The 25,573-nt window shown below is 50.9% G+C and overlaps 1 protein-coding gene across 1 annotated transcript in view; it reads left to right on the top strand.

Annotated features, from left to right (window-relative positions):
* Card11 (caspase recruitment domain family member 11) overlaps nucleotides 1-25,573 on the top strand; it is a 75,521-nt gene that overhangs the window by 40,088 nt on the left and 9,860 nt on the right. Inside the window, exons 5-20 of the mRNA XM_052754193.1 lie at nucleotides 646-971; nucleotides 4,223-4,402; nucleotides 5,846-5,998; nucleotides 6,906-7,031; nucleotides 7,992-8,189; nucleotides 9,996-10,172; nucleotides 11,930-11,981; nucleotides 13,913-13,998; nucleotides 14,878-14,978; nucleotides 16,758-16,810; nucleotides 18,849-18,981; nucleotides 19,862-20,063; nucleotides 20,321-20,447; nucleotides 22,225-22,465; nucleotides 23,711-23,807; nucleotides 24,264-24,359. Coding sequence (XP_052610153.1) covers nucleotides 646-971; nucleotides 4,223-4,402; nucleotides 5,846-5,998; nucleotides 6,906-7,031; nucleotides 7,992-8,189; nucleotides 9,996-10,172; nucleotides 11,930-11,981; nucleotides 13,913-13,998; nucleotides 14,878-14,978; nucleotides 16,758-16,810; nucleotides 18,849-18,981; nucleotides 19,862-20,063; nucleotides 20,321-20,447; nucleotides 22,225-22,465; nucleotides 23,711-23,807; nucleotides 24,264-24,359 — 2,348 coding nt within the window. The remainder of the gene's footprint in view (nucleotides 1-645; nucleotides 972-4,222; nucleotides 4,403-5,845; nucleotides 5,999-6,905; nucleotides 7,032-7,991; nucleotides 8,190-9,995; nucleotides 10,173-11,929; nucleotides 11,982-13,912; nucleotides 13,999-14,877; nucleotides 14,979-16,757; nucleotides 16,811-18,848; nucleotides 18,982-19,861; nucleotides 20,064-20,320; nucleotides 20,448-22,224; nucleotides 22,466-23,710; nucleotides 23,808-24,263; nucleotides 24,360-25,573) is intronic.

Below are 25,573 nucleotides of genomic sequence, written 5' to 3' on the forward strand. Positions count from 1 at the left end.
CTTAGTAAATACTGCTATCCAGACTTGATAGTACAGGCTTATGATCCCAGACACTCGGGAGGCTGAGATAGGCAAATTCAAGTTGAGGGCCAACCTGGACGGTACAACTCGGTGAAACTTTATCTCCAACATGTTATAAAACAATGGAGTTATAGCTAAACAGTGTAGTTCCAACCACAGCATTGCAATAAATAACCAAATAAAATGTTGGTGAGTATTGTAGGTGCTTTTCTTGTCCCTGTAACAAAATCCTAAAGCAATTTAAAGAAGGGTTTCTTTTTTGAGGGTACAAGTCCATCAGGGTAGGGAGGGCACGGCAGCAGGAGTATGAAGCGACCAATCATGCTGTATCCACAGTCAGGAAGCAGAGAGAGATGAGCGCTGGGGCTCAGCTCACTTTCTCCTTTTTATTCAGTCTAGGACCCCCAGCCCGTGGAATGGTGCAGCCCCCAGTTAGGGTGGGTTTCCCGCCTCAGTTTACTTCGTCTAGATAATGCCTCACAAATACGTCCAGTGGTTTGCCTTCTAGGTGATTCTAGACCCTGTCCAATTGGCAGTGTAGACCATCACAGTGTGCGTATGAGTGAATAAATGCCAACATCCCTGCCCTGCACCTCAGGCCTGACTGGGTACCCCTCTCCACAGTGGAGGAGGGCCATGAGGGCCTCACACACTTCCTGATGAACGAGGTCATCAAACTGCAGCAGCAGGTGAAAGCCAAGGACCTTCAGCGCTGTGAGCTGCTGGCCAAGTCCAGGCAGCTGGAGGATGAAAAGAAGCAGCTAACCCTGACGCGGGTGGAGCTGCTGACCTTCCAGGAGCGGTACTACAAGATGAAGGAGGAGCGGGACAGCTACAACGATGAGCTGGTCAAAGTCAAGGATGACAACTACAACTTAGCCATGCGCTACGCCCAGCTCAGTGAGGAGAAAAACATGGCGGTGATGAGGAGCCGCGACCTCCAACTCGAGGTGGGGACCCCTGGGCTCCGGCTTAACTGAGGGAAAGGGAAAGAAATGTCCTGGGGACTCAAGACCCCCCTAAAGGGGCACATGCAGACATGGCACAGAGCCCTCCCCAGCTTTGTGCCCCAAACAAGCGAGGGGAGATGGAGCGAGAAGGACACAGGCTCTCGGGCTCTAGAGCCACCATGCACCAGTGTATTTTAAGTCAATAGGCCTCAGCAGGTGATGGGCCTATATACACCCTGAATCTCTTTAGGCTCATGCATAAAGACTAACAGAAAGGTAGGGAACCTAGATCCACTTCACACATGTCCAGACATGGGCACACAGACCCTGTGCCAGGAAAGATGAGAGGAGACTGGAGAGTCGGGGCGGAATTTGTGTGAGGGGACGTGGGAGACCCAGAGCCAGATATTGTGATGTTCACAAAACTTAGTGAAAAGATGGGTTGCACCTGTCGGGTGGGCGTAAACTCCTGAGAGCCTGTATTCACAGAACTCAGCGTGCTTGCTGGAGCATGAGATAATCAGTATGTTTATCAGGGGAAAAAATCACCAGCCAAATGGTTGATCTATTTAATGAATTTACCTCCCAAGTGGAGAAGAGGAAGGAGATTTGTTTAATTTCAATTTTTGTTTATCTGTTTGTTTTTGTTTTCCTGAGACAGGGTTTTGCTATGTATCCCAGTCTGACCTTGAACCCACAATCCTCCTGCCTCAGCCTCAGGGATTCCAGGCCTGTGCCACCATGTCCTCACCGTCCCTTTGGTTTATCGATCCCCACCATATTCCTAGCTGTGTTCCAGGTGTATGAATCATAAAAATAAGGTGCCTTCATGGACCTCCAGGGTGATCCACCTGATTGAGATGTACCAAGAATAGAAGACAAAGCCACACATGGAAGTTTACACCTCTAATCCCAGTGCTCAGGAAGTTGAGGCAGGAGGATCACAAGTTTCCATGCCAGCTCAGCCCATGCTGTATAACAAAAGAGCAAGACCCCGTCTAAAATTAAACAGCAGAGTGAAGGATGAGGGGAGAGTGAGGCATGCTGGTTATCACTCCCCAAAGGCCCAGGGAGCACCATGGGGAATGGGACAGGAAGAATGGAGGAGAGGAGGAAGGGGTAGAGTGTTGTAGAATACTGTCTTCCAGACACTACCTGACCCCTGCACTGTCGAACTCCCAGTAGCTGGGATTAAATGCACACGATTGGGCCCATCAGCACCTCGACATGGAAGGGAGAAGGGCCCATCACCCCCCCAGTCCTCCCTAAGGAGCTCTAAACAGCCCATGGTTACTGAAGGAGGGGGAGAGATTTCCTTCAGTAGTGTCGCCAGTGGTAAGGTGTCTGTATCCCTGCCAATAACCCTTCACCTCTGCCCCTATAAAGCAACCCTAATGAAACTCACTGGGTCCTCCAAAAGGGGGAAACTAGATGGGAAGAGGAAGGAGATCAGCAAGAGTGGAAGGAGACAAGAGAGGTTAATAGGGTGAATATGATATAAATAATAAAAAATAAATAGGTATACATGCATGAAGATGTCAGAACAAAATGCATTGTCATGTATAATTAACTCATGTAATAAACATTTTTTATAAAAATAAGAGAATGAGAAAGCAAGGCATGCAAGTAAGGGACAGAAATGGGGGGGGAGGACTAAGTAGGGGTCCTCTTGGCTCTTTCTGTCTTCTTAAATGGCTGGAGAAACAGTGAGCCTGGAGCCAAATGAGCAAATGGCACAGGAGGAAGAGGAGATATGGTGTGGGTCCAGATCACAGGGGCACAGTAAGAACTCTGGGATTTATTCTTCCAGTGATGGGAAGCCACTGATGGATTGCGAGCTGGGACGTGACAGCTGATTTATCTCTCAGGAGGCTTGCTCTGGCTGCCGGGTGGGAAGCAGACTCTCGGGATATTTATTAAGCACCTGCCATGAGTAAGACACTATGCTAAGCACTGTAGGGGGACGTGGGATAAATAACCCGAGCTCTGCTCAGGTCATGTACAATTTAATGAAGTAGACTGGTCAGTAAACAAGCTGTGGGAATTCAGATGGATTGAATCTTCATTTCTGTGAAGAGCATGAAGCCAGGCCTGGAGGGTGCATGCTTATACTCCCAACACTAGGGAGACAGGAGAATCACAAGTTCAAGGACATCATTAGCCATATAACAAGTTGGAGGTTAGCCTGGGTTACATAAGACCTAGCCTAAGAAAATAAGGGAGGGCTGGAGAAGTGGCTGTGCTTAAGAGCACTTGCTGCTCTTCCAGAGGACCCAGGTTCAGTTCCCAGCATCCACATGGCAGCTCACAGCCATCTGTAACTCCAGTTCCAGGATATCTGATGCCTTCTTCTGGCCTTGGTGAGCACCAGGCACATATGTGGTGCAGACACAGATACAGACAAAATATTCATACCCACAATAAGTAATTTTTTTAGGAAGTTCTATCTTCCAGAGTTCCGATTTTCACTTCTGACTTTATGGCCTTATTGGCTATGGCCTCAGGGATTGGGGGTTGTTTGTTGATTTGTTTGTTCCTTGTTCTTGTTTTTTTCTCATTTGTACAAGATGATAAGGGAAATGGTATCTGTGCTCTGGGATTGCTGAGATAACAGTATCAATCTTTAGCAGAGTAAATCTCACACATACCTGGGACTGGAACTCTAGACCCAACCTGAGAACACTTCCTTGGGCTGAAAACTTCAAAGACACTGAATAGGAATTGTTTTATAAGGATCAAGAAGAGGCCTCTGGGCTGTTTGTTTGGAAAAACCAGCCTGTAGCAGAGACTGAGAAGTTTCTTCATTAGAACTTTATCCTGGATTATGCACCAATAGATGGATGGATGGATGGATGGGCAGATGTATAGATATTGGGGGAGTTGCATGTGTTGGGAAATGCATATGCAAGTATGGGTGTGTGAGTGTGAAGGCCACAGGACAACATCAGCCGTCTTTTCTCAAGCAGCACTCACCTTGTATTTTGAGACAGGGTCTCTCACTGGCCTGTACCTCATCTAGTAGGCTAGGCTGATTAGCCAGTGAGCCCAGGGGTCTGCCTGTCTCTACCTTCCCAGCACTTAGATTACAGACAGGTACCACTATGCCCAGTTTTTGATGTAGGCTCTGGGGATTCAACTTGGGTCCTGATGCTCAGATGGCAAGCACTTGGCCAGCCAAGCCATTTCCCCACCCTCTTCCCAACATCTCTTGCCAGTGGTCCTCACTCTTCTGCTAACATGGGTATTTCCAGATCGACCAACTCAAGCATCGATTGAACAAGATGGAGGAGGAATGTAAGCTGGAGAGAAATCAGTCCCTGAAGCTCAAGAACGACATTGAGAACCGGCCCAAGAAGGAGCAGGTCCTGGAACTGGAGCGGGAGAATGAGATGCTGAAGACCAAGATCCAGGAATTGCAGTCCATCATCCAGGTGAGAAGCAGCATCCTTATGTAGATGAGGGGAGGTGGGGCAGGGTGAGTGTACCTGCTAGAAGATGAATACCAAGTCCCAGCTTACTAGTTAAAGGGTCACAGGTGTTGCATGTCAGCCTTGGAACCACACATTCTCCAAGGGTAAGGTAGGAGTGACTACAAACCCTTTTGGCAGAGGCTTGACATTGTATAAAAGTTTTTGTTTGGTTGCTTGGTTCTTTATTTTTGTTGTTTTGGTTTTGTTTTTGACAGGCCTAGTGGTCCAGGTCTATCACCCCAGCTACTTGAGAGGCTGAGGCTAGAGGATTGCAAGACTGAGGCCTCCCTAGGATAGCAGAGTGAATTCAAGGGCAACCAGGGCAACTTAGTGAGATGTCTAAAATTTAAAATGTTTAAAGATGATAGAGCTCAGTGGTAGAGCACCTGCCTAGAATCCCCCAGTGAGGGGCTGGGGTGTGGCTCAGTGGTAGAGCATCTACCCAGACTCCCCCAGTGAGGGGCTGGAGTGTGGTCAATGGTAGAACACCTTCCTAGAATCCCCCAGTGAGGGGCTGGGGTGTGGCTCAGTGGTAGAGCATCTACCCAGACTCCCCCAGTGAGGGGCTGGGGTGTGGTTCAGTGGTAGAGCACCTGCCTAAAATCCCCAGTGAGGGAGGGACTGGGGGTGTGGCTCAGTGGTAGAGCACCTGACTTAGATGTCCAATGCCCTAGGTTCAATCTCCAGTACTATTGGCAGTGCCTTGAACATTCTAGGCAAAGTCTCTATCACTGACCTCCATCCTTAACCCTTATTCTAGTGATAATACTTACCCCAAAAAAATAACAAATGAGAATATCATCCACATGGAAACCGACATCCCAGCTCTGGGAGAAGAGAACATTCAGGAAACCTTAGAGGTCCCTGAACACTGTACTGAATATAGTTTCCTGTACCCCAACCTCAAGAGCCTCCCACATTTGTGACCTCAGAAATGTGTGGGTACAGAAGGAGATACCACTGAGGGTCAATGCTCCAAAATATATCTGCAAGGGACAAAAACACATCTCCATCTTTCTAGAACGATCCCCCACAACTGCGTGGGGTTCCTGGCTCTTGGAGCAGAGACTGAGTCCCAGATTAGTGAGATTTGGTTAGCTGATATTCCAGGGGGGTCGCCAAATGCAGAGGTGTCTCCCTTTCTTGTCCCCTCTGAAGTGTCTCGAGGAGCCACAGTAAGAACTGGGCTCCAGTAAGAGCTGGGATGGAACAGTGGGCTTAGAGCTCCCTGTTTCTTTACAGGTAATAAACTCAAAAATTGATAGTAAGCTGCTGAAAGACCCAAGACAATCCCCTGGTGCATCTGCTTTCCCACCACGAAACCTTCTGCAGTCTTGGGGTGACTTGGGGCTATCCCTTTTGTTCTCCTCCCCCTGTACTCACTTCTGTCCCCATGCCACCCAGGCTGGCAAGCGCAGTCTACCTGACTCAGACAAGGCCATCTTGGACATCCTGGAGCATGACCGGAAGGAGGCGCTAGAGGACCGGCAAGAACTGGTCAACAAAATTTATAACCTACAAGAGGAAGTCCGCCAGGCGGAGGAACTGCGGGACAAGGTGGGAGTACCATGGACTCAGGGGATCACAGCCAGCCAGGCCCTTCCCCAGCACGCTGAATGGATGCATGTTAACAGGAATCTCTGATAGTAAACCCCGGTCTGAATCGCCATCCCACCATCCCAGCATTCAGCCTCATTGTGTGTTGTAAATGACGAGGGTTAATGCAGTCCTTGCCATCCCCCTTGCTGGTCCAAGCAGCCACCACGGATGTGTCTCCATGGTCCATCTCTCAACAGTCCACTGGTGATTGGCCAGCCTCCTCCTATAGTCCCTTTTAGTCAGATAACTGGCAATCAAGACCAAATTAACAAATTAATCTGGAAGGGGATAAGCCAACTGCAGACACTAAGCAAACAGCCACTGGACTGGGGAAATGACTCCGACTGTAAGGTGGAAGCATAAGGGTTATATTCATGGCATCCATTTTGAAAGCCAGGCATGATGGCACACACCTGTTATCCTAGTGCTTGGGGTAGGGGGTGGAAACCAAAGGATGCCTGGGGCTGGCTGGCCAGCCATCCTTGCCCTATCAGTGAGCTATGGGTTCAGTGAGAGACCCTGTATCAAGAAAAATAAGGTGGAGAATGAAAGAGATAACTTGATGTTGGCCTCTGGCCATGTGCACCCTCATTCACACATGGATTTTCATGCATGTCTGCATACAGACACACCACTCACAATACACTCATACCACACACACAACACACAGACACACACAACGCAGAGACACCATACACACACTCACAACACACATACATATACATACCACACAGAACACATACACATACTATACACACAACACACACATACCACATACATACAACACACACATACCACACACACAGCTGCTATCCTTAACCTTTTGATGGCTCAGCACCGCCTTGCTCTTGCCCATTGCTCGCAGTACCTGGAGGAGAAGGAAGATCTGGAACTCAAGTGCTCAACCCTGGGGAAGGACTGTGAAATGTACAAGCACCGCATGAACACAGTTATGCTACAGCTGGAGGAGGTGGAGCGAGAGCGTGACCAGGTACAGTACCACCCCAGGCACGGAGGACCGTGAGGCTGCCCAGCAGTGCCCATAGCACACAGTCTATTTGCCTGTGGTCTGTGCTCATGTGGTCCATATCCCTGACCACAGAGCTTCCTCATGAATCTGTCTCTTCTGTCTCTAGCTCAGAGATAAATTCCATCACAGGACAAGGGGGTCATAATACACAGGCCTTAGGGGATCCTGGGGTCCTGAGCTGCACCCCAGTGGTTCCCATGGTACTTACCTGGTCTCTTTAGTGAAATGAGGAAGTTAAATTCTGTCACTCATAAAGTGTGTGCTCAAGGCAAGGTATCCCCCCAGAAGGCTCAGTGTCCTCATCTGGAAAATGGGAATAGTTACCAAAGCAGCACCTCATTCACACTGGCATGATGCAGACCCTGGGGAAGGGAGGGTACAACACAGCTCTTCACAACTGTGCCTGGCACATGGCAGGAGTAGGTTACACAGCTGTAGGACTGCAGAATGCAGAAGGGAGAGATTGGAATGCCCAAGCTTCAGGGACAAGCTGGGTGTGCTAGTGCAGGTTAGCCCTCTCAGCATTTGGGAGGCAGAAACAGGAGGATCATAAGCTCAAGGCCTGCTGAGGCTGCATCAGTTGAGCAACTTAGTGAGACCCTGCCTCAAATACAAAGAAGATAGCTGGGGATGGAGGGATAGAGTGGGATGTGCACCTAGAATCCCCCAGTGAGGGGCTGGGGTGTGGCTCAGTGGTAGAGCACCTGCCTAGAATCCTCCAGTGAGGGGCTGGGGTGTGGCTCAGTGGTAGAGCACCTGCTTAGTGAACACAAGGCCCTCAGTTCTATCTACACTATTTCTGGGGGAAAGGAAGAAAAATGCACAATGGGTCCCTTGGCTTGACGTCTGAACTGGAGGTAATGCAGATCTCTGACCATACTTGAGTTCTCTTGGGGTGAACACATAGCTCTTCCTTGGCAGGCCTTCCACTCCCGAGATGAGGCACAGACTCAGTACTCACAGTGCTTAATCGAGAAGGACAAGTACCGGAAGCAGATCCGTGAGCTGGAGGAGAAGAATGATGAGATGCGAATTGAGATGGTACGGAGGGAGGCCTGCATCGTCAACCTGGAGAGCAAGCTCCGGCGCCTGTCCAAGGACAGCGGCAGCCTCGACCAGGTAGGCTTAGCCCGCCATGTCCCCAGAGCCACAGCCGGGCGTCCTCCAGATCCCTGCTGATGGCTGACCAGGGCAACCCCATCTCACACCATCATCATTGTGTCCCCTGCCCTCTAACCTGTGTGTGTGTGTGTGTGTGTGTGTGTGTGTGTGTGTGTGTGTGTGTGTGTGCGCACAGGATCAGGTGGGGGCCATTCATTTCAAAGTTAGGGGCCTGTGAAATGGCTCAGTGGGTAAAGGTGCTTGTCATCATGCCTGATGACCTCAGTTCCATCCCTGGGACCCACACAGTCCCAGGAAGGACGAAATTAACACCCTCAAAGTTAAAAGCTTCGGTCACATTCCGGGCTGGCCACTTTCTGGCTGGGTGACTCAGATCACTTCTAGTTGCCGTGCCTGTCTGTGGACCACAGCCAGCAGTGAGCCTTCCCTTGACACTCTCTCATAATGTGGAAGGTCACCATGACTAAGATACTCTGTGCTGATTAAAGTCACTGGTGCCCATGGGTGGAAACTCATTAGTAGACAGTGAGGTGGGTGCAGACTGCTTCTCCCAGGAGCCTCCATGACACCTAGAAATGAAGGAACACCACTGCCATCCCTGGGCAGAGGCTACACAGTCCCTTAAAAATACCACAGCACAAGCTGGGAAGATGACTCTGTGGGCAAAGTGCTTCCCAGACAGGCATGAGGAGCTGAGTTCAATCCAAAGAATACGCATTTTAAAAAAGCCGAGCATGGTAGCACATGCCTGTAATCCAGTGCTGGAGAGGTGGAGACATGCAGATCCCTGGAGCTCACGGGCCAGCTAGTCTATTCTACTGGGTGAGTTCCAGGTTTGGTGAGAGACTCTGTCTCAAAAACATCTGGGTAATGACCCCAAAGGTTGTCCTCTGGCCTCCACATACTTATGCATGCACACCTCACACACATGTACAAACATTACACACACACACAGCATAGGATGGAGAGTGCTATGCAATTAAATCCTCATTTTCAAAGCAAGGGAATACAGAATCAGCAGTTGGGCACAGGCAAAATTGTGGCATGTGAGCAGGGTTGTACATTTCAAGTTCAAAGGTGTCATGAAACCAGTGGAGGAGGCCTTCTCTTTTGGGCTCCAGAAAGACTCTTTACTTGGGGAGTTCTGGAGGTCCCAAGCCCCACCCGGGAGGCCCCTAAGCCTGACTTCTCCTGGCCACATCACTCAGCTTCCAGCCTTGTCAACATAGCACTTTCTCAGGGAGACCTTCCCTGGCCCCTGCAGTAGAATTCAGGAGCCCCTGTGCAATGACTTCATCCTGCAGACACGACAGTTTGTAATCTGTGTGAGCCCCACCCAGGCCCTCTATAGTCAGCCCAGGCACTAGACACAAGACTCCTTAATGAATAACCTCTAGATGTCTCCATGAAGCTGGAGTTCTCCCACTCATATTGGGCAAGGAGCAGCACAGATGGCATTCGGGCCCTAGAGATGGCATGAACCAAGACCAAGGGGCACACAGCCAGCGAGGGAGCCAACATGTGATGGTCCCAGCTGTCTGTTGGACTGGGAAGCAGGAGAGGTGGGAAGAAGGGACAGACCCATGTCAAGGTGTGCTGACAAGCCATGGCACCCAGGTAGACAGGGAGTCAGAAAAGAACAGCCCAGGCTGAATGTCAAGTTTAGTACCCAAGGGAAGAAACAGTCCATCAGCCAATCTGCCTTATACCTATTACCAGCTCTCTCTCTCTCTCTCTCTCTCTCTCTCTCTCTCTCTCTCTCTCTCTCTCTTTCTCTCTCTCTTGCTCATCCCTCTGCCTCAGAGTCTACCTAGACACCTTCCTGCCACCATCATCTCACAGAACCTTGGAGACACCAGCCTCAGAACCAATGGCCAAGAAGCTGATGATTCTTCAACCTCAGAAGAGTCGCCTGAAGATAGCAAGTACTTTCTGCCTTACCACCCACCCCGGCGCCGGATGAACCTAAAAGGCATCCAGGTACCCAGGGGCAGGCATGGGAGGCAGTTGGTGACATGGGAGCCTCGTGCAGGTAGATATGGTACCTGGCTCTGCTTGGGTGTGACTTGACCTGTTATAGCCCTGGACAGAAATCATTCCTGCTTGTGATGTCCATTTGTTTTGAAAGCAAGAGTGTGTGTGAGAGGACTGTATTCAGATTCTTTCCCAGGCCCCATGTTGGGAGCTGATGCCACAGCAGAAACCCTGACACTTTGGCTGGTTCCCAGGGAGATCCAGTTCATGAGTCAGTGGGTGGGTAAATGGGAGGATGGATGGGTGGTTACATTGATGGATGAATGCATGCATGCATGAAAGGTTGGGTAGGTAGGAAGATGAAGGGCTGGATGGATGTGAGAATGAATGGATGATGGATGAATGGATAAATACATGGGTGGATGAATGGATTGATTAATGATGATTGGTTACATGGATGGATAGGATGGTGGATGATGACTGGCTGGGTAGATGGATGGATGGTTACAAGAATAGATGGTGGACTGATAGATAAATGAGTGGGTGGATGGATGGATTGATGGATGAAATAATTATATGGATAGATGGAATGATGGCTATATAGATGGATGGGAGGATGTGTGATTGGATAGTTACATGGATAAATGGTAGGTTGGTGAATGGGTAGATGGATTGTTGAGAGGGTAAATGGATGATGAGTGGATATGTGAATGAATAGATCATTACATGGATGGACAATGAATGGATAAATAGATAGGGGAATGGATGTGTGGATGGATGGATGGATGGATAGATTGTTACATGGATGATGATGGATGAATAAATGATGAGTTGATAGGTGGGTAGATGGATTAATGGATAGGAGGATGAATGATAGATGAATAAATAAGGTTACATGGATGGATAATAGATTAATGGATAGATGGATGGATGATGAATGGATAGATTGATGGATGGATGGATGGATGGATGGATGGAAGGATGGATGGATGGATGGATGGATGGATGGATGGATGGATAGATGGATGGACGGACAGATGGATGGATGGTTTTATGGGTGGTTTCAGGGATTGATGATGCATTGATAGATAGGTGGATGATAGACTAATAGGTAGATAAATAGTTACACAGATAATGGAAGAATAGGTGAATGGACTGATGGATGGTGGGTGGCTGTATGAATGAATGGGTAGTTACATGAATAGATAATGGATAGGTGGTCAGAAGGATAGATGGATGGACTGATGGTGAATAGATGTGTGGATGAATAAATATTTCCAAGTATGGATGGATGATACATTGCTAAGTGAGTGGATAGTAAATGAATGTGTAAATGGGTAGTTACATAGATAGGACCACCTCATCAGAGCCTAATTATCCCTGCCTCTCTCTGTTCATGGGAGAGGATAGCACATATGACCAAAGGTGGCAGGCAGCTTCTCTGTAGCCCAGCCTCTCATGGAGGTCCCCTGCACATGTGTCATCTTGGCATACAGTGCTCCTATGCCTCAGTAGTCTAGATCCCTGTTCAGAGGCTCCCTTGGATGAGGTTCATCTGGACCACCAGCTGACTGATCCAGGCACTGTGGGGTGGGGGGAGGCCACATTTGTCCCAGCTGCAGGAGACTGGCATACATGTATGGTCCAAGCAGCTGCGGATCGGGCAGCTTGCTTTATTTTTCTCTTAGCTGCAGTGGCGTGTGTCTGGGGCCTTGTTTGATTTGTGTCCTCTGTCTCATGTCTTCCCCTCCCCTCTCTTTCAGCTGCAGAGAGCCAAATCCCCCATCAGCATGAAGCAAGCATCTGAGTTTCAAGGTTAGTAGGCTGCCCGGATCCTTTTCACCCTTGCTCAGCTGCCACTCTGCCTCTCTCATTCCATCTGTTCCTCCCTCTGCAGTGACAGACCCTGCAAGTTCAGCCTGGGCTAGGCCTCAGGGGTATCAGAGTGGTGACCAGTCCGTGAATAATGCTCACCATCATCCAAAGTATGCAGTGGTCTGTCCAGCCATGCATTGCCTCTGTGGCCCCCTTGGCCAAACAGAGCATCTTTAATTTATTTTTGTTTTGCATGAGTATTTTTGTGATGTCCATGTGTGTATGCTTGTCCCTGTATATGTGAATGCACATATGGGTTTGCATGTGTGTGCAGAGACCCAAGGCTGACTTGAGAGTCTTCTTCAATTGCTCCTCAACTTTATTCATTGAGGTAGGGTCTCTCAGTTAAGCCCAGAGCTCATGAATAAGGTTAATCTAGCTAGCTAGCCAGGTTGCTCATCTCTTTCTGAGCACTGGAATTACAAGCTGACTACCACACTTTCTGAGCATTTACATGGATGCTGGAGATCCAAACCAAGTCCTCATACTTACACAGCACCTACTGAATCACCTCCCTAAGCTTTGAACTGAGCTCATCAGCAAAGGGACCTTCCTCATCCAAGATTTCGGCTGGCTCTCCAAGGCATACTGTCTTCAAGATTCCTCTCTCAGCCTCACACCAGCTCTGCAAGGAAAGGCTTGCAAGACAAATGAAGCTCTTGCTATATGGCAAGTGCTGAAAGGTTTCAGAATGCACCCCACAGCCCATACAGCCAGAGCAGGGTCACAGGAAGGAGGTGGAAAGTGCCAAGGGTCACCCCAGAAAGGAGTTGAAAGAATTTTGGGACATTGATTTAAATGTAGCCCAGAAATGGGAGAATTTAAGTCGGTGGAGATGAGCTGTGCAAAGGGGGGAGCGGAGAGAGTGGGGTGAACCCAGGAAGTGTGGGGTACAAAAAGAGTACTAAGAGTGAGACCTCAGACTAGGATAGCCATCTCACAGCCCAGAGGTTCATCTTGACCCCCTCAGCTTCACTCTACTTTAGTGACTTAGGGGAGGGAGGGAGAGAAGAGTTCAGACCTAAATTCTCCTTGTAGCCACATTAAGTATCTCAGTCTTTATCCAATTGTGATATGCAAAGGTCCTGGGGCCTGCAGAATACAGCTAAAATATCCTCCTTAAAAAGAAGGGGAAGGATGCCAACGGACCAGGGAGAGTGCTTCCTCACTGCTCGGCAGGCCTGACAGGCCCCCTAGTATGAGGGGCACATGGACAGCACGGGCACCTGTGTCTACATGGCTGTGCCCATGCATAGGTCTAGGCACCTCAGGGAGCGGGTGGAGGAGTGTATGTAAGTGATAGACCTGTCACACAAAAGTTGGGGAAGATGATCACGAAAATGCCGAGCAGCTCCTGAGGGACAAGAGACAACAGAGAGGGCTTTGCTCAGGTGACAAGCTTGCCTACCTTTTCCTTGTTGAGCAAGGAAAGGTGGGACCCATTCTGATGATGGGAAAACTGGACAAGAGTTTGTCCTGTCTACCCAATGCCTCCTCATTTGACGGAGGGGGTGGGGGGGAAACGGGGGGGGACGGGGGGGACGGACGGACGGGACGGGACACCCTCTGAGTCCTCAGAGACAGGTTTAGTCTTGACTGGAGCCACCCTAGTCCAGCCTGACTCTGGGCAGGGTATATTATCCTGGGGAGGGGGGATGCCACCTGCATTAGAGTGAACGTTTTACTGTTGTTGCTCCAGGGGACGCCAAAGAAGGCCCAGCAAGCTCCTGGTTTGCTCTGTTCCCACCCATGCATGTCAGGGGGAACCCCCCCGCCCCCGCCAACCCCAGCGAGAGGCTTTAACTGCCCCCCTTTCTCTCCCATGTTTTGCGCCTGCTTCTTCCTGTTTCCTGCGGCTCTGATGAGGACAGTTAAGGGGCACGAAGAGGACTTCGCAGATGGCAGCCCCAGTTCCTCCCGCTCCCTGCCTGTCACCAGCTCTTTCTCCAAGATGGTGGTGAGCTGGCCGTGGTTCTCACTCCGTTTGCACACCCTTCCAAGTCCCCGGGCTGAGCCTGGGGCCTCACTGATGTTTATTTAAAGAAGTTTCTCTTTCCCTAGCTCAGCAATGTATTCACACCTTCCTGCCGCCTCCTTTCCCAATTTAACACTTGATGGGAGGAGGAGGAGACAGGCCTCCTAAGGGATGGTGGCCAAAGCGGCCCGTAATTCCGCAACTTCACGGTCCCAGGCAACCCAGACCACTATTTTGGGAGGCTGCAGGCAGGGCAGGGGGCTGCTGGATCAGCAGTAGAGGGAGCACCCCCACTTCTGGACAGAGCGAGGCAGGGTCCCCGCTTTCCGTTACATCCAGCTATCTGTTTGTCCCCGCAGAAGGCACAAGATTAGAAATTCTAAGCCCGAGGGGTGCCCTGGGAAAAATGTCAGCTCAGCTTCTCAAATCAGACCCTGAGGGAAGTAGAAATTTGGTAATGGATGTACAACAATCTGGTATCAGCTCCTGTGCCAAAACCCAAGGTATTTGCCCCCAACAAAGCACTCCTCTTCACACCCACTATGTCCAAAGCACAGCCCTCAGATAGTCCAGAGCCCAGCCTGTGCAGGGTCATGAGGCCTCCCAGCTCAGTGGTTCCCGTCTGCTTCTTCCAGCCAGCAGCTGTGGAAGCAGCTGTGCTCCGAGCTCCGCTGACTGCCCCAGGGCTGAGCCCAGCCTCCTCCAGCCAAGGTCATGCTGAGGACCAGCTTGCTCAGCCCATGCTGCCCAAGTCGGAGCAGGAACATCCCAAGTTAAATTTAGTTTCCGTGTATATAATATTTATGCCCGCAGAGGCATCGCGGATAAATATCCGGTAACACAGCTGTGCCGTGTTCACAGCAGCCCCACCGGAGCCGCAGCAGTATCATGTCAATCACCGCAGAGCCCCCGGGAAATGACTCCATAGTCAGACGCTGTAAGGAAGATGCGCCGCACCGCAGGTGAGTGGCGGGTGGAAGCCTTGGCTGTCCCTGTCTCCAGGCCCCCACGTTGGTATAAAAACATAGAAGGAAAGGGAAGAAGTGGGCCCATTGTCCACTACCCCCAAACACCCTACTGAGGTAGTTAAGGCTTGGATATGGGGAACCACCCTCTTTTGCTGTCGTGCAGCCAAACCTACCTTTGGACCATCCTTTGTCCCCGTATACCCTAAACTGGGTTCCCAGTTCCTGAGGCCTCAGACCTGAGATTTCTTTTGTTATCCAAAGAGTGGGAGATATATAAGGACCTCCTCCACCTCCTGGAAAACATCGGTTTTTCAGACTTACATAGCAGCTACGTGACCCACTTACACTCCACTCAAAGTCAGGTGCCAGGCTGGGGCGATAACTCAATAAAAAGGTTGCCTTGCAAGCACAAAGGCCTGAATCCAGTCCCCCAGAACCTACATTCACAAAGCCAAGCATGAGGCCAGCCAGTAGAAGGGCTCGGCGGGTTAAGGGCGCTTGCTGCCAAGCCTGATCATTTTGAGTTCCATCCCTACAACCTCCACGTGGACATGCACATGTACACTCGCATGTACACACTCACAATAAATTAATATGATTTTTAAATTTTAAAGTGGGGACTAGAGAGGGGGTTCTGTGATGAAGAGCATTGGCTCCTCCTGCAGAGGATCTGGGTTCGGTTCCCAAAATCCACACGGCAGCTCACAATTTCTGTTAACTCCAATTCCAAAGGATCCGACCTCCTCCTGACCTCCATAGTCACCAGGGACATGCATGGTGCACATGCACACAGAGACAAAACATTAATACACATCAAATAAAAATAAATAAATCAGCCGGGCGGTGGTGGCACACACCTTTAATCCCAGCACTCGGGAGGCAGAGGCAGACGGATCTTTGTGAGTTCAAGGCCAGCCTGGTCTCCAAAGTGAGTTCCAGGAAAGGCTCAAAGCTACACAGAGAAACCCTGTCTCAAAAAACTAAATAAATAAATAAGTAGATAAATAAATAAATAAATCTTAAAATAAGATTAATGACAAGCTTGTGCTTATAATTCCAGCAAGGAAATAGGTAGGTCCCTGAGCTTGCTGGCCAGCCAACATCACCTAATTCAGTGGTTCTCAACCTTCCTAATGGTGCACCCCTTTAATACAGTTCCTCAGGTTGTGGTGACCCACAACCAAAAAATTAATTTTGTTGCTACTTCATAACTGTAATTTTGCTACTGTTATGAATCGTAAATATCTGATATGCAACCCCTGTGAAAGGGTCGTTTGACACCCCCACCAAGAGGTCGCAACCCAGAGGCTGAGAACCGCTGGCCTAATTTGAGTTCCAGGCCAATGACAGACCCTGCTTTAAAAGACACCTGAGGTTGTCATCTGGCCTCCCCATACACACAAATACACACCATCTGCGTGCGCATCTAGGCTGGCCTCTCACAGTCCATGCCCCTGCTTCTGCCTCCTGACTACTGTGATTACTGGCAAGAACCACCCCATCTGGCTACACCTGGCCTCCACTCACCTGCTCCGCCATTGTGAGATGTGGTCTATGCAGGCCACCAGGGCAGCCTTCCCTGATGATTTAGCCTTTCTTCCTTAGTTACTCCTGCTTCATCCCACCCTCCTCATCCTCCCATTCCCTCCCATATTGCCTCTTAGAAGCAAGGCCTGATGGAAAGCCAGAACATTCCAGAAGCTCCCTCACCTTGCTCACCTGCAGCACACACTCACACCAGTGTCCTTCTTGCCCCTGGCTTGTGTCTTGCAGCACCGTGGAAGAAGATAATGATAGCTGTGGGTTTGACGCCTTGGACCTTGATGGTGTGTATCTGCCGAGCCTAGAGAGGCCGGTGACCTGGGAGGGCAGGGTTTGTCCAGAGAGGGACTCAGAAGAGGGCATAGGGGAAGATCTGAACAGAGGCTCCAGCTAGAGACCGAGATAATTCTGTGATTTACAGGCAGAACCAGCCGCTCAACAGAAGAAAAAAGAGAAACTGGATTTTTAAATAGTAATAATTCTAGGACTCAGTATGTGACTCAACCATAGAGTGATCTCTTACAATCCCCCAGTGAGGGGCTGGGGTGTGACTCAGTGGTAGAGCACCTGCCTAGAATCCCCCAGTGAGAGGCTGGGGTGTGGTTCAGTTGGTCTAGTATTTACCTAGCATGCACAAAGTCCTGGGTTCTACCCCAGCACCATATAAACTGAGCTTGATGACACACTACTGTGATCCTAGTACTTGGTAGGTGGATGCAGGTGTATTTGGAGTTCAAGGTCATCCTCAGCTTAGAGAATTGGAGGCTAGCCTGAGCTACATGAAACTAGAGGTGGAGGCCAGGACTGAATTTAGGGGATAGTCCTGAAACAGGCCATGTTGGGGATACTGACATTCTCTCAACTGTACATAGGCTATATGGAGAGCCAGCAGTGGGGGCCTGGACTCCAGAGCACATGTATGGCCTCAACAGTCTGCATCTCCCAGCTAGGGATCCAAGCTCAGGCCTAGGCCCAACATCCCTGCTGGCAGAGATCATGGTGTTAGCACCATGAACCAGAGGAATCTGCCTGGCTTGATCACTGAGAGGGAGGAGAGCCTGGAGATGCTCCCCCAAACTCCCCCCACCCCCCGTGTCTCAGGTATACCCGGAGCTCCATCCTGCTCTTAGGTTAGGCTCCTGTGCTTCAGAATCCTGCAGACATGCCCTGCCAGCACCCACACACACATTCCAGTCCTCCCCCATCCCTATCCGTAGCCCCTGGCTAGCAGAGGCCACCAGCAGACAAAGTGGACAGATTAGCGATCTTCCACAGCTGGGGACCATCGCAAGCTAGCAAGTGTTAAAGGGGGGTTAGCACCTAATGGAGGCCGGGTAATGAAAAGAATCAAGAGTTTTAGATCGGGAGACCGGGAAGTGAATCCTGGGCAGGCGTCCAAAGTATGTTGCGGGTGTCGGGAAAAATTCCTTGTGCAGAATTGGCCTTTGTTATCAGCCCCAAACAGGACCAGTGTGTCCCTCACCCTGGTGGCTCTGTTCCAGCCAGTATCTCCCCTGGGAACTTACAGTCCAGTTGAGGTGAGAGAAAAGGATAAGGACCTCAGGCCCTACAGACCCAGAGTATGAGGGTCAGTGGAGGAGGGCGGTGAGACTGCGGAGGGGGCCGAGGGGGAAGCCAAAGTGAGACTCCCAGAGCTCACTTCCAAGGTAGAACTGGGAGCTGAAGAGATGGCTTAATGGCTGAGATCTTGCTCCACAATCATGAGGACTGGAGCTTGGACCCCAGCATCCTTACAGCAAGCAGGGTGTCCCTGCCAACATCTCTAACAGAGACAAGAAGCCTGCAGGGCCTGGCTATCCTCTTGCCAAGATGAAAAGGCATAAACCCCAGGTTCAGGGAGAGGCCCAGCTGCAAAGGAATAGGCAGAAAGTGATAAAGGAGGGTACCAGGTGTCCTCTTCTGGTATCCTAGCTCCCTACCTATCTGGTGAGGCTCCTTAAGAAGAGAGGCAGGGGGATGTCTATTTTGAACTTTTCCACCTGTCCTGATGGCAGGACAGGCAGGACAGAGTCAGAGCAGCAGGATTCTGATCCCAGATCCCTGCATCTGGGTACACACCTGTAATCCCAGCACTTGAGAGACGGAGGCAGGGGAGGACAAGTGTGAGCACAACCTGGGCTAACCCTGTGTTCTGCCTCTGGAGGGAGCTGACTCTTCCCAAATTCCAGTCTACAGAGCTATGCTACTATTCCCCTCTAGGAGGCACTGCCCACTTGATGTCAGGAGGTGGGTGGGAGAGATGGCCCTAGGTGCTCCCCTTAATGCACCTAAGTCCTGACAGCCCCCCTCACTCCTGTGCAGATGACAATCATGAACGCTACTCCTTCGGACCCCCCTCCATCCACTCTTCCTCCTCCTCACACCAGTCCGAGGGACTGGATGCCTACGACCTGGAGCAGGTCAACCTCATGTTCCGGAAGTTCTCTTTAGAAAGGTATGGAGATGGTTAGGGAGACGGCTCAGTGGATATGGGTCTTGCCACACAAGCATGAAGACCTGAGTTCAAATCCCCAGAACCCACCCACATAAAAAGCTAGGTGTGGTGGTACGTGCTTGTAATCAGCAAGCTCCAGATCCAGTGAGAGACTCTACCAAAACAAGGAGGACTGAGGAACAACACCCAAGCTTGACCCCTGACCTCCACATGCACATACACCCACATATACACACATACTCAAGCACACACAAAGGGAACAGGGATAGGACAAAGGTATCAGGGATGGGAGTGGCCAAATTGGAGCTCAAGGATGGGACCCAAGACCCTCACCCTCTCAGTTCCACACAGAAGGGACCATCTCTGTGTTCCAAGACTAAGCTCAGGGTCTCAATCACTCAGACTAAGGATGTAGCTCAATTGGGAGGGTGCTCACCCAGCATGCATGAATCCCTGGGTTCCATCCCCAGCACCACATATATCAGGCAAGGTGGCCCCCTGTAATCCCAGAACTCATGAGGTGGAGGCAGGAGGATGAGAAGTTCAAGGTTATTCTCAGCTACCTAGTGAGTTGGAAGCTAGCCTGTGCTACATGAGACCTATCTCAAAGTGGGAATTGGGGCACACAGAGAGAACCACTCCATCTGATCCTTGGCTGTCCCTAATAAGAAACCTAGACACACAGAGGAAGTAGTCAGTCATTCCTACTTCCTGGGGCCAGGAAGGTGGCTGAAGTCATCAGTCCCTTAGAACCTGGAGGCTCCCAAGCCTCCAGGACACAGGCAGCCATGCCACCAGCATCCTTCCCAGCCTGCTAGCATATCCTGGGTTTCGCCCTTTCTCTCTTGAGCCCAACTGCCTATTTTATTTCCCAACTCAGGCCCTTCAGGCCATCCGTTACATCTGGGGGCCATGTGCGGGGCACTGGCCCCTTGGTGCAGCACACAACCCTGAATGGAGATGGACTCATCACCCAGCTCACCCTGCTGGGCGGCAATGCACGTGGAAGCTTCATTCACTCCGTCAAGCCGGGCTCGCTGGCAGAAAGGGCTGGACTTCGTGAGGGCCACCAACTACTGCTGGTAAGAGACAGAGGGGAAAGCTGTGGGGTGCCCAGGCCCTTCTCTTCTATGTGTGCTCATGTGCACAAGCATGCACACCTAGACACACACACACACACACACACACACACACACACACACACACACACACACACCCATTGCATGAGATGATGCCCTGTGTCTGGAAGAAGGATGTTCCCATGGGAAGCAGCCTTAGCCCCACCAAGCTGCCCATCTGCAGAGCCTAAGAAAACAAACAGCTTGTTTTTGCTCTGTAGCTGGAGGGCTGCATCCGAGGTGAAAGGCAGAGTGTTCCATTGGATGCTTGCACAAAGGAAGAAGCCCGTTGGACCATCCAGAGGTGTAGTGGCCCCATCACCCTGCACTACAAGGTCAACAATGAAGGTAAAGCCTGGATCAGACCTGGTCCACCAAGAGTAGGGTAGAGGACTCAAACCCTGAGCCTCCCCTTGCTTATCTGTGCCCGGTGAGGAAATGAGCCACACCACAACCCAAGAGGAAATCGGTGATTCCTTCCTCTTGGGTGAGCATGACAACGCTCTGTGTCACCCCAAACCAAGTCCACAAACCTTCTGGGGAGCCTGGCTCGCCCCTCACCCTGCCTCTGTGAGACTGAGCCAAGGCAGGCCGCGGAAGCACATCCGGGCCCCTGACAGGCAGCCCTGCCTCCCCGCCTGGCCCAGCCCCGCCCCCTCCCGGCAGCCCTTCTGCCGGGTGATGACTTGGATTCTCATTCTCACCTCTGGGTTTTCCTGCGTGATTGCCTCTGCAGCTGAGTCTTATTTTTAACCACAGTAATCATGAATATTTGAGCAGAGCATAAATAGCCCAGCCCGCTTCTCCAAGCCGCCCTCCTGCCCCTTCCCAGCAGCACCGTGGTGCAGAACTCAGTCACCCCCCACTCATGGGAAACGCTCCTACCAGCTCCTGAGGCTGGGCTTCCGAAACACCCCCCCCTCCACACACAAATAAATAAATAAATCTCTAGGGAACACTTTGACCCCTGGGTCAGAGGACTGCAAAGTGAGTTGCGCCCCCTAGAGGTAAATGACAGCATAGAAATCCATCCAGACCGAATTTCTGGGAGAGGCCCCTACCCCCAGAGCACAGCCCAGACTCAAGGATGCTGTAGGGTATGAGGGAGTCTGACCCACCGCTGGGCTAAGCTAGGACACCCCTAGGGCACATCCTATAGACCCAATATAGGATCTCTGTTTCTCCATGCCAACCCGGCTGCCTAGGATGTCCTTTGGCTATGCGTAACCTACTAGGAGCCCGCTTGTTACAGCTCCCATTTTGACACACACCCCTCTGACACTGGGGTTGCTTTGGAGATAAATTATAGACGTATACCACAGGCATTCACTGACAACTTGCAGAATTTATTAGATTCATGCTGTAAGCCCTCAATGCCTCCAAAGTTATTTGCAAAATTTTACTCAAAAGACCAGTAATATTTGGCCTTAATAGCGTGTGCAACAGTCTTATTAACCCAGAAATGCGTTTGGCAGTAGCTACTAGGGCTTCCACACAGATTCACAATGGCCTGGTGACACAACTTCTGTATGCATATCCAAGAAAAATGAGTCCATCCGTTCACCAAAAATAATCTATCTGAGTGACTCGCAACAGTACGGAATACTATAAAGCAATGAAAAGGAACGAGTGTCACCGTGCTGTGTCTTACAAACGTAATGTCGTGCAGTAGCAGCCAGAAGCATGGGAGCTCATGGTCCTTGTTTCCATTTGTGCAACATGAGGTAGAGCTAGCTAGGGCAAGTGCAACCAAGATAAACTTAGCCTGAGAGAGCCTGACAGCAGGGTTCACAGTAGGAGCTCAGGGTAGGAGTTTATCCACATGTATGCGTTTGTGAAAATTCACTGACTTGAAGGATGTGTATAGCCTACTGCATGCTAAGTAGCTGTGGGCAAGCTCCTTGCAATGGTGGAGAAGGCCTGGAGACCACAATACAGATGTTGGTAAACTAAACATTGTGGCTTGGCACAAATTTATACTCCAAACTTTCTGGAAGCCCAGACGAAAAGGGACCATCACCAATGACATGGCTGCCCATTCACAAGGAGGAAGACAGGCACACAGATGAAGATGGAGATGACGACATCTCCAGAGTGCTTTGTGTTTGGATTGTGCCCCCCTCAGGATACCGGAAGCTGCTGAAGGAGATGGAGGACGGTGTGATCACATCAGGGGACTCCTTCTATATCCGCCTGAACCTGAACATCTCCAGCCAGCTGGATGCCTGCTCCATGTCCCTGAAGTGTGACGATGTGGTGCATGTCCTGGACACCATGTACCAGGACAGGCATGAGTGGCTATGTGCACGAGTTGACCCCTTCACAGACCAAGACCTGGACATGGGCACCATCCCTAGCTACAGCCGGTGAGTGGGGGGGGGGGGGCTCTGAGACCACCTCAGGTCCAGCAGCCCCCTCAGCCTAACGAACTGGAAGATACTGGCACCTCCTTCTGTAGAAGGCATCCTTACCCTAGCAAGGATGGCACTGTGTCCCCACAAAGGCTCCTAACACCCTCATTCTGCACAGTGACCACCAGACATGCTGTAGAGCCCTCTACCTGGAGCCACACCCCAGCCCCTCACTGGGGGAGTCTAGGCAGGTGCTCTACCACTGAGCCACACCCCAGCCCCTCATTGGGGGATTCTAGGCAGGGGCTCTATCACTGAGCCACACCCCAGCCCCTCACTGGGGGATTCTAGGCATGTGCTCTACCACTGAGCCACACCCCAGCCCCTCACTGGGGGATTCTAGGCAGGTGCTCCACCACTGAGCCACACCCCAGCCCCTCACTGGGGGATTCTAGGCAGGTGCCCTACCACTGAGTCACACCTCAGCCCCTCACTGGGGGATTCTAGGCAGGTGCTCTATCACTGAGCCACACCCCAGCCCCTCACTGGGGAATTCTAGGCAGGTGTTCTACCACTGAGCCACACCCCAGCTCCTCACTGGGGGATTCTAGGCAGGTGCTCTACCACTGAGCCATGCCCCAGTCCCTCACTGGGAAATTCTAGGTTCTACCACTGAAGCTTCATCCTCATTTTTTTTTGTTTTTGTTTGTTTGTTTGTTTGTTTGTTTGTTTTGGTTTTTTTTTTTTTACTTTGCAATATAATCTGAGTTGTCCAGCCTGAAGTTGAACTTGCAGCCCTCCTGTCCCCAGCCCTTCCCCTCCTAGGGGCATGACAGTCACACCTGGCCTTTTCTTTCTATCTGAGGTTCAGAGTCGAGGGAAGGGATGGACCCCAGAGCCCTGGAGCATGTTGGACAAATGCTCTGTCTCTGAGCCGTGCCCCTTTAGTCGTTTTTTTTTTTAATCATCCTGGGCTGAACCCCAGCAGGTGTCTGGGCTATTTGGGTGCCTATACTTCCACAAAGTGGCACCTGCACTTCTGGGCCCTTGCTGCTGCTTGGCCAGTCCCAGGCAAGTGGACCTTGGCCAGTCAGATGGAGAAGCCCAGGTGCAAGGACACGACCCCCCAAGCTGGTCTGCAGACACTGTATCCCAACCCTAGTGGGAGCCTGGTGCTGCACAGCGACTCCTGAAGCCCACTTCCTCCCGACTGCCGGGCTCAGTTCTAACCCTGAGGTTGTTCCCATGTCCGCTCCCCAGGGCTCAACAGCTTCTCCTAGTGAAGCTCCAGCGACTGGTTCACAGGGGCAGCCGGGAGGAGGCGGACAGTGCTCACCACACCCTGCGCAGCCTCCGGGTAGGTATACACACACACACACACACACACACACACACACACACACCAGTGGAGTGGTGGGGTAGGGGGCCTCTTGCAGCTCCCCTCTTCTCTACATGTAAGAAGCAGGAGCCGGCCATGTTGCCATCTCATCGGGAAGATGCATCGCAGGGCGTTTGGTCCTTTGCGAAGGGGGACTCCCATGAGCCCTGCCCGCTGTAACTTAGGGGACTCAAATGCGTCTCACCCCATCCCACTCTGGTCTCAGATACAAGCAGTTGCTTTCTCCTAGCCGCTGCTGCCGCTGCTGCTGCTGCTGCTGCTGCTGCCGCCGCCGCTGCCCAGCTGTGGGTCTTTGATGTTGCACCTTGACACTCAAGCGGGAGGGGACTTGGGGACAGGTGTCCCTCTCTCTACAGCAGGCTCACACTCAGGAGCCCCTTGCTTAGCTCGGGCTGATTGACAAACTCATTTCAGAACACCCTGCAGCCCGAAGAGACACTTTCAACCAGCGACCCTCGGGTCAGCCCCCGCCTCTCCAGAGCGAGTTTCTTCTTTGGCCAGCTCCTCCAGGTAAGGCTGGTGATGGAAAGCCCGCTGACTTTTCTAGTGCAGTTTGCCAGGGCTCCGCCCTCTGCCTACCAGGAAGAGATGCCTGTGTGGAAATAACAAGTCTTTGTATTCCCGCGCCTCTGGTGACATCTCACAGCGCCTGGTTTCTTCCGTCCCATTTTATCCTCACAGTGACAGGTCTGTAGACAGACTCCACGCCTGCTGGAAGCCTGTCTCACTTTCATAAAAGATTTGAAGAAACTTCAGGCCAAAAGAGCTTCGACAACTCGGCTGCTAAAATCTGACAGAAAAATCAGATGTGCTGTAACAGGAAGGGAGAACGAGCCCTCCAGATATTTAGGCCAGTTTACTTCCTCTGAAGGAGCATTAAACTTCCCAGAGCATCCCAGCAGCCAAGGAGATAAGGGAAACCCAGCAGGTTCCTTGAATCTTGCCTGTCTGTAGAAACAGTTTAGCTCTTCAGGATTGGGAAAAAAAAGTTTTCCTCCTTGTACTTCATTTCAAAAGAAAAAAAATATATTTTAGGAGTGGATAGCACAAGGACCAACAACAAGCCTGATGTGTGCTTCCATATAGCCACAGATTCAGTCTCTATAGCCAGTCCTGTACTCATAGTTGAGAGAGATAAAGAATCTGAGTGTGCAGCCCAGAAGCACATTTTCTGCATGGATGCTGCATTAATAAGACTCCGATGCAGCAAATGCAGCAAGAAATAGCCAGCACCTTGACCCCCAAACCCAGATAGACATAATTATATGACAGAGACAGACAGATGGGAGAGGACCCTGCAGCGCATGAGAACTCCTGAAGCCAGGGCCATCTACCATGACACTGTTAAGCCCGTGTGTCAAACTGAGTTTCATCCAAAGACTCAAGGCTAAGATAAGAGTGTGACTCAGTTGTTAAAATGCCTGCCTACCGAGCATGGAGCCCTAGGTTCCATTCCCAGCACCACATGGAGCGTGCTTGTAATCCCAGCGCTCAGGAAGTGGAGGCAGGGAGATCTGAAGTTCAAGGTCCTTCTGGGCTGCATAGTGAGTTTGAGGCCAGCCTGGCCTACATGAGACCCTGTCTCAAAAAATATATAAAAATAAAAGCATGCAAGTGGTGCACACTAGCACTGGGCAGGCTGCTGGCTCTTCTGCAGAAGGAAGCAGGAGAGACTCGAAGGACACCAGGGGGCATTGTGGGAACCTGAACTCTGTTCCAGAGAA

Source organism: Peromyscus californicus, unplaced genomic scaffold, assembly GCF_007827085.1.
Source record: "Peromyscus californicus insignis strain IS unplaced genomic scaffold, ASM782708v3 Scaffold_2__1_contigs__length_46816999, whole genome shotgun sequence".
Classification (NCBI taxonomy): domain Eukaryota; kingdom Metazoa; phylum Chordata; class Mammalia; order Rodentia; family Cricetidae; genus Peromyscus; species Peromyscus californicus.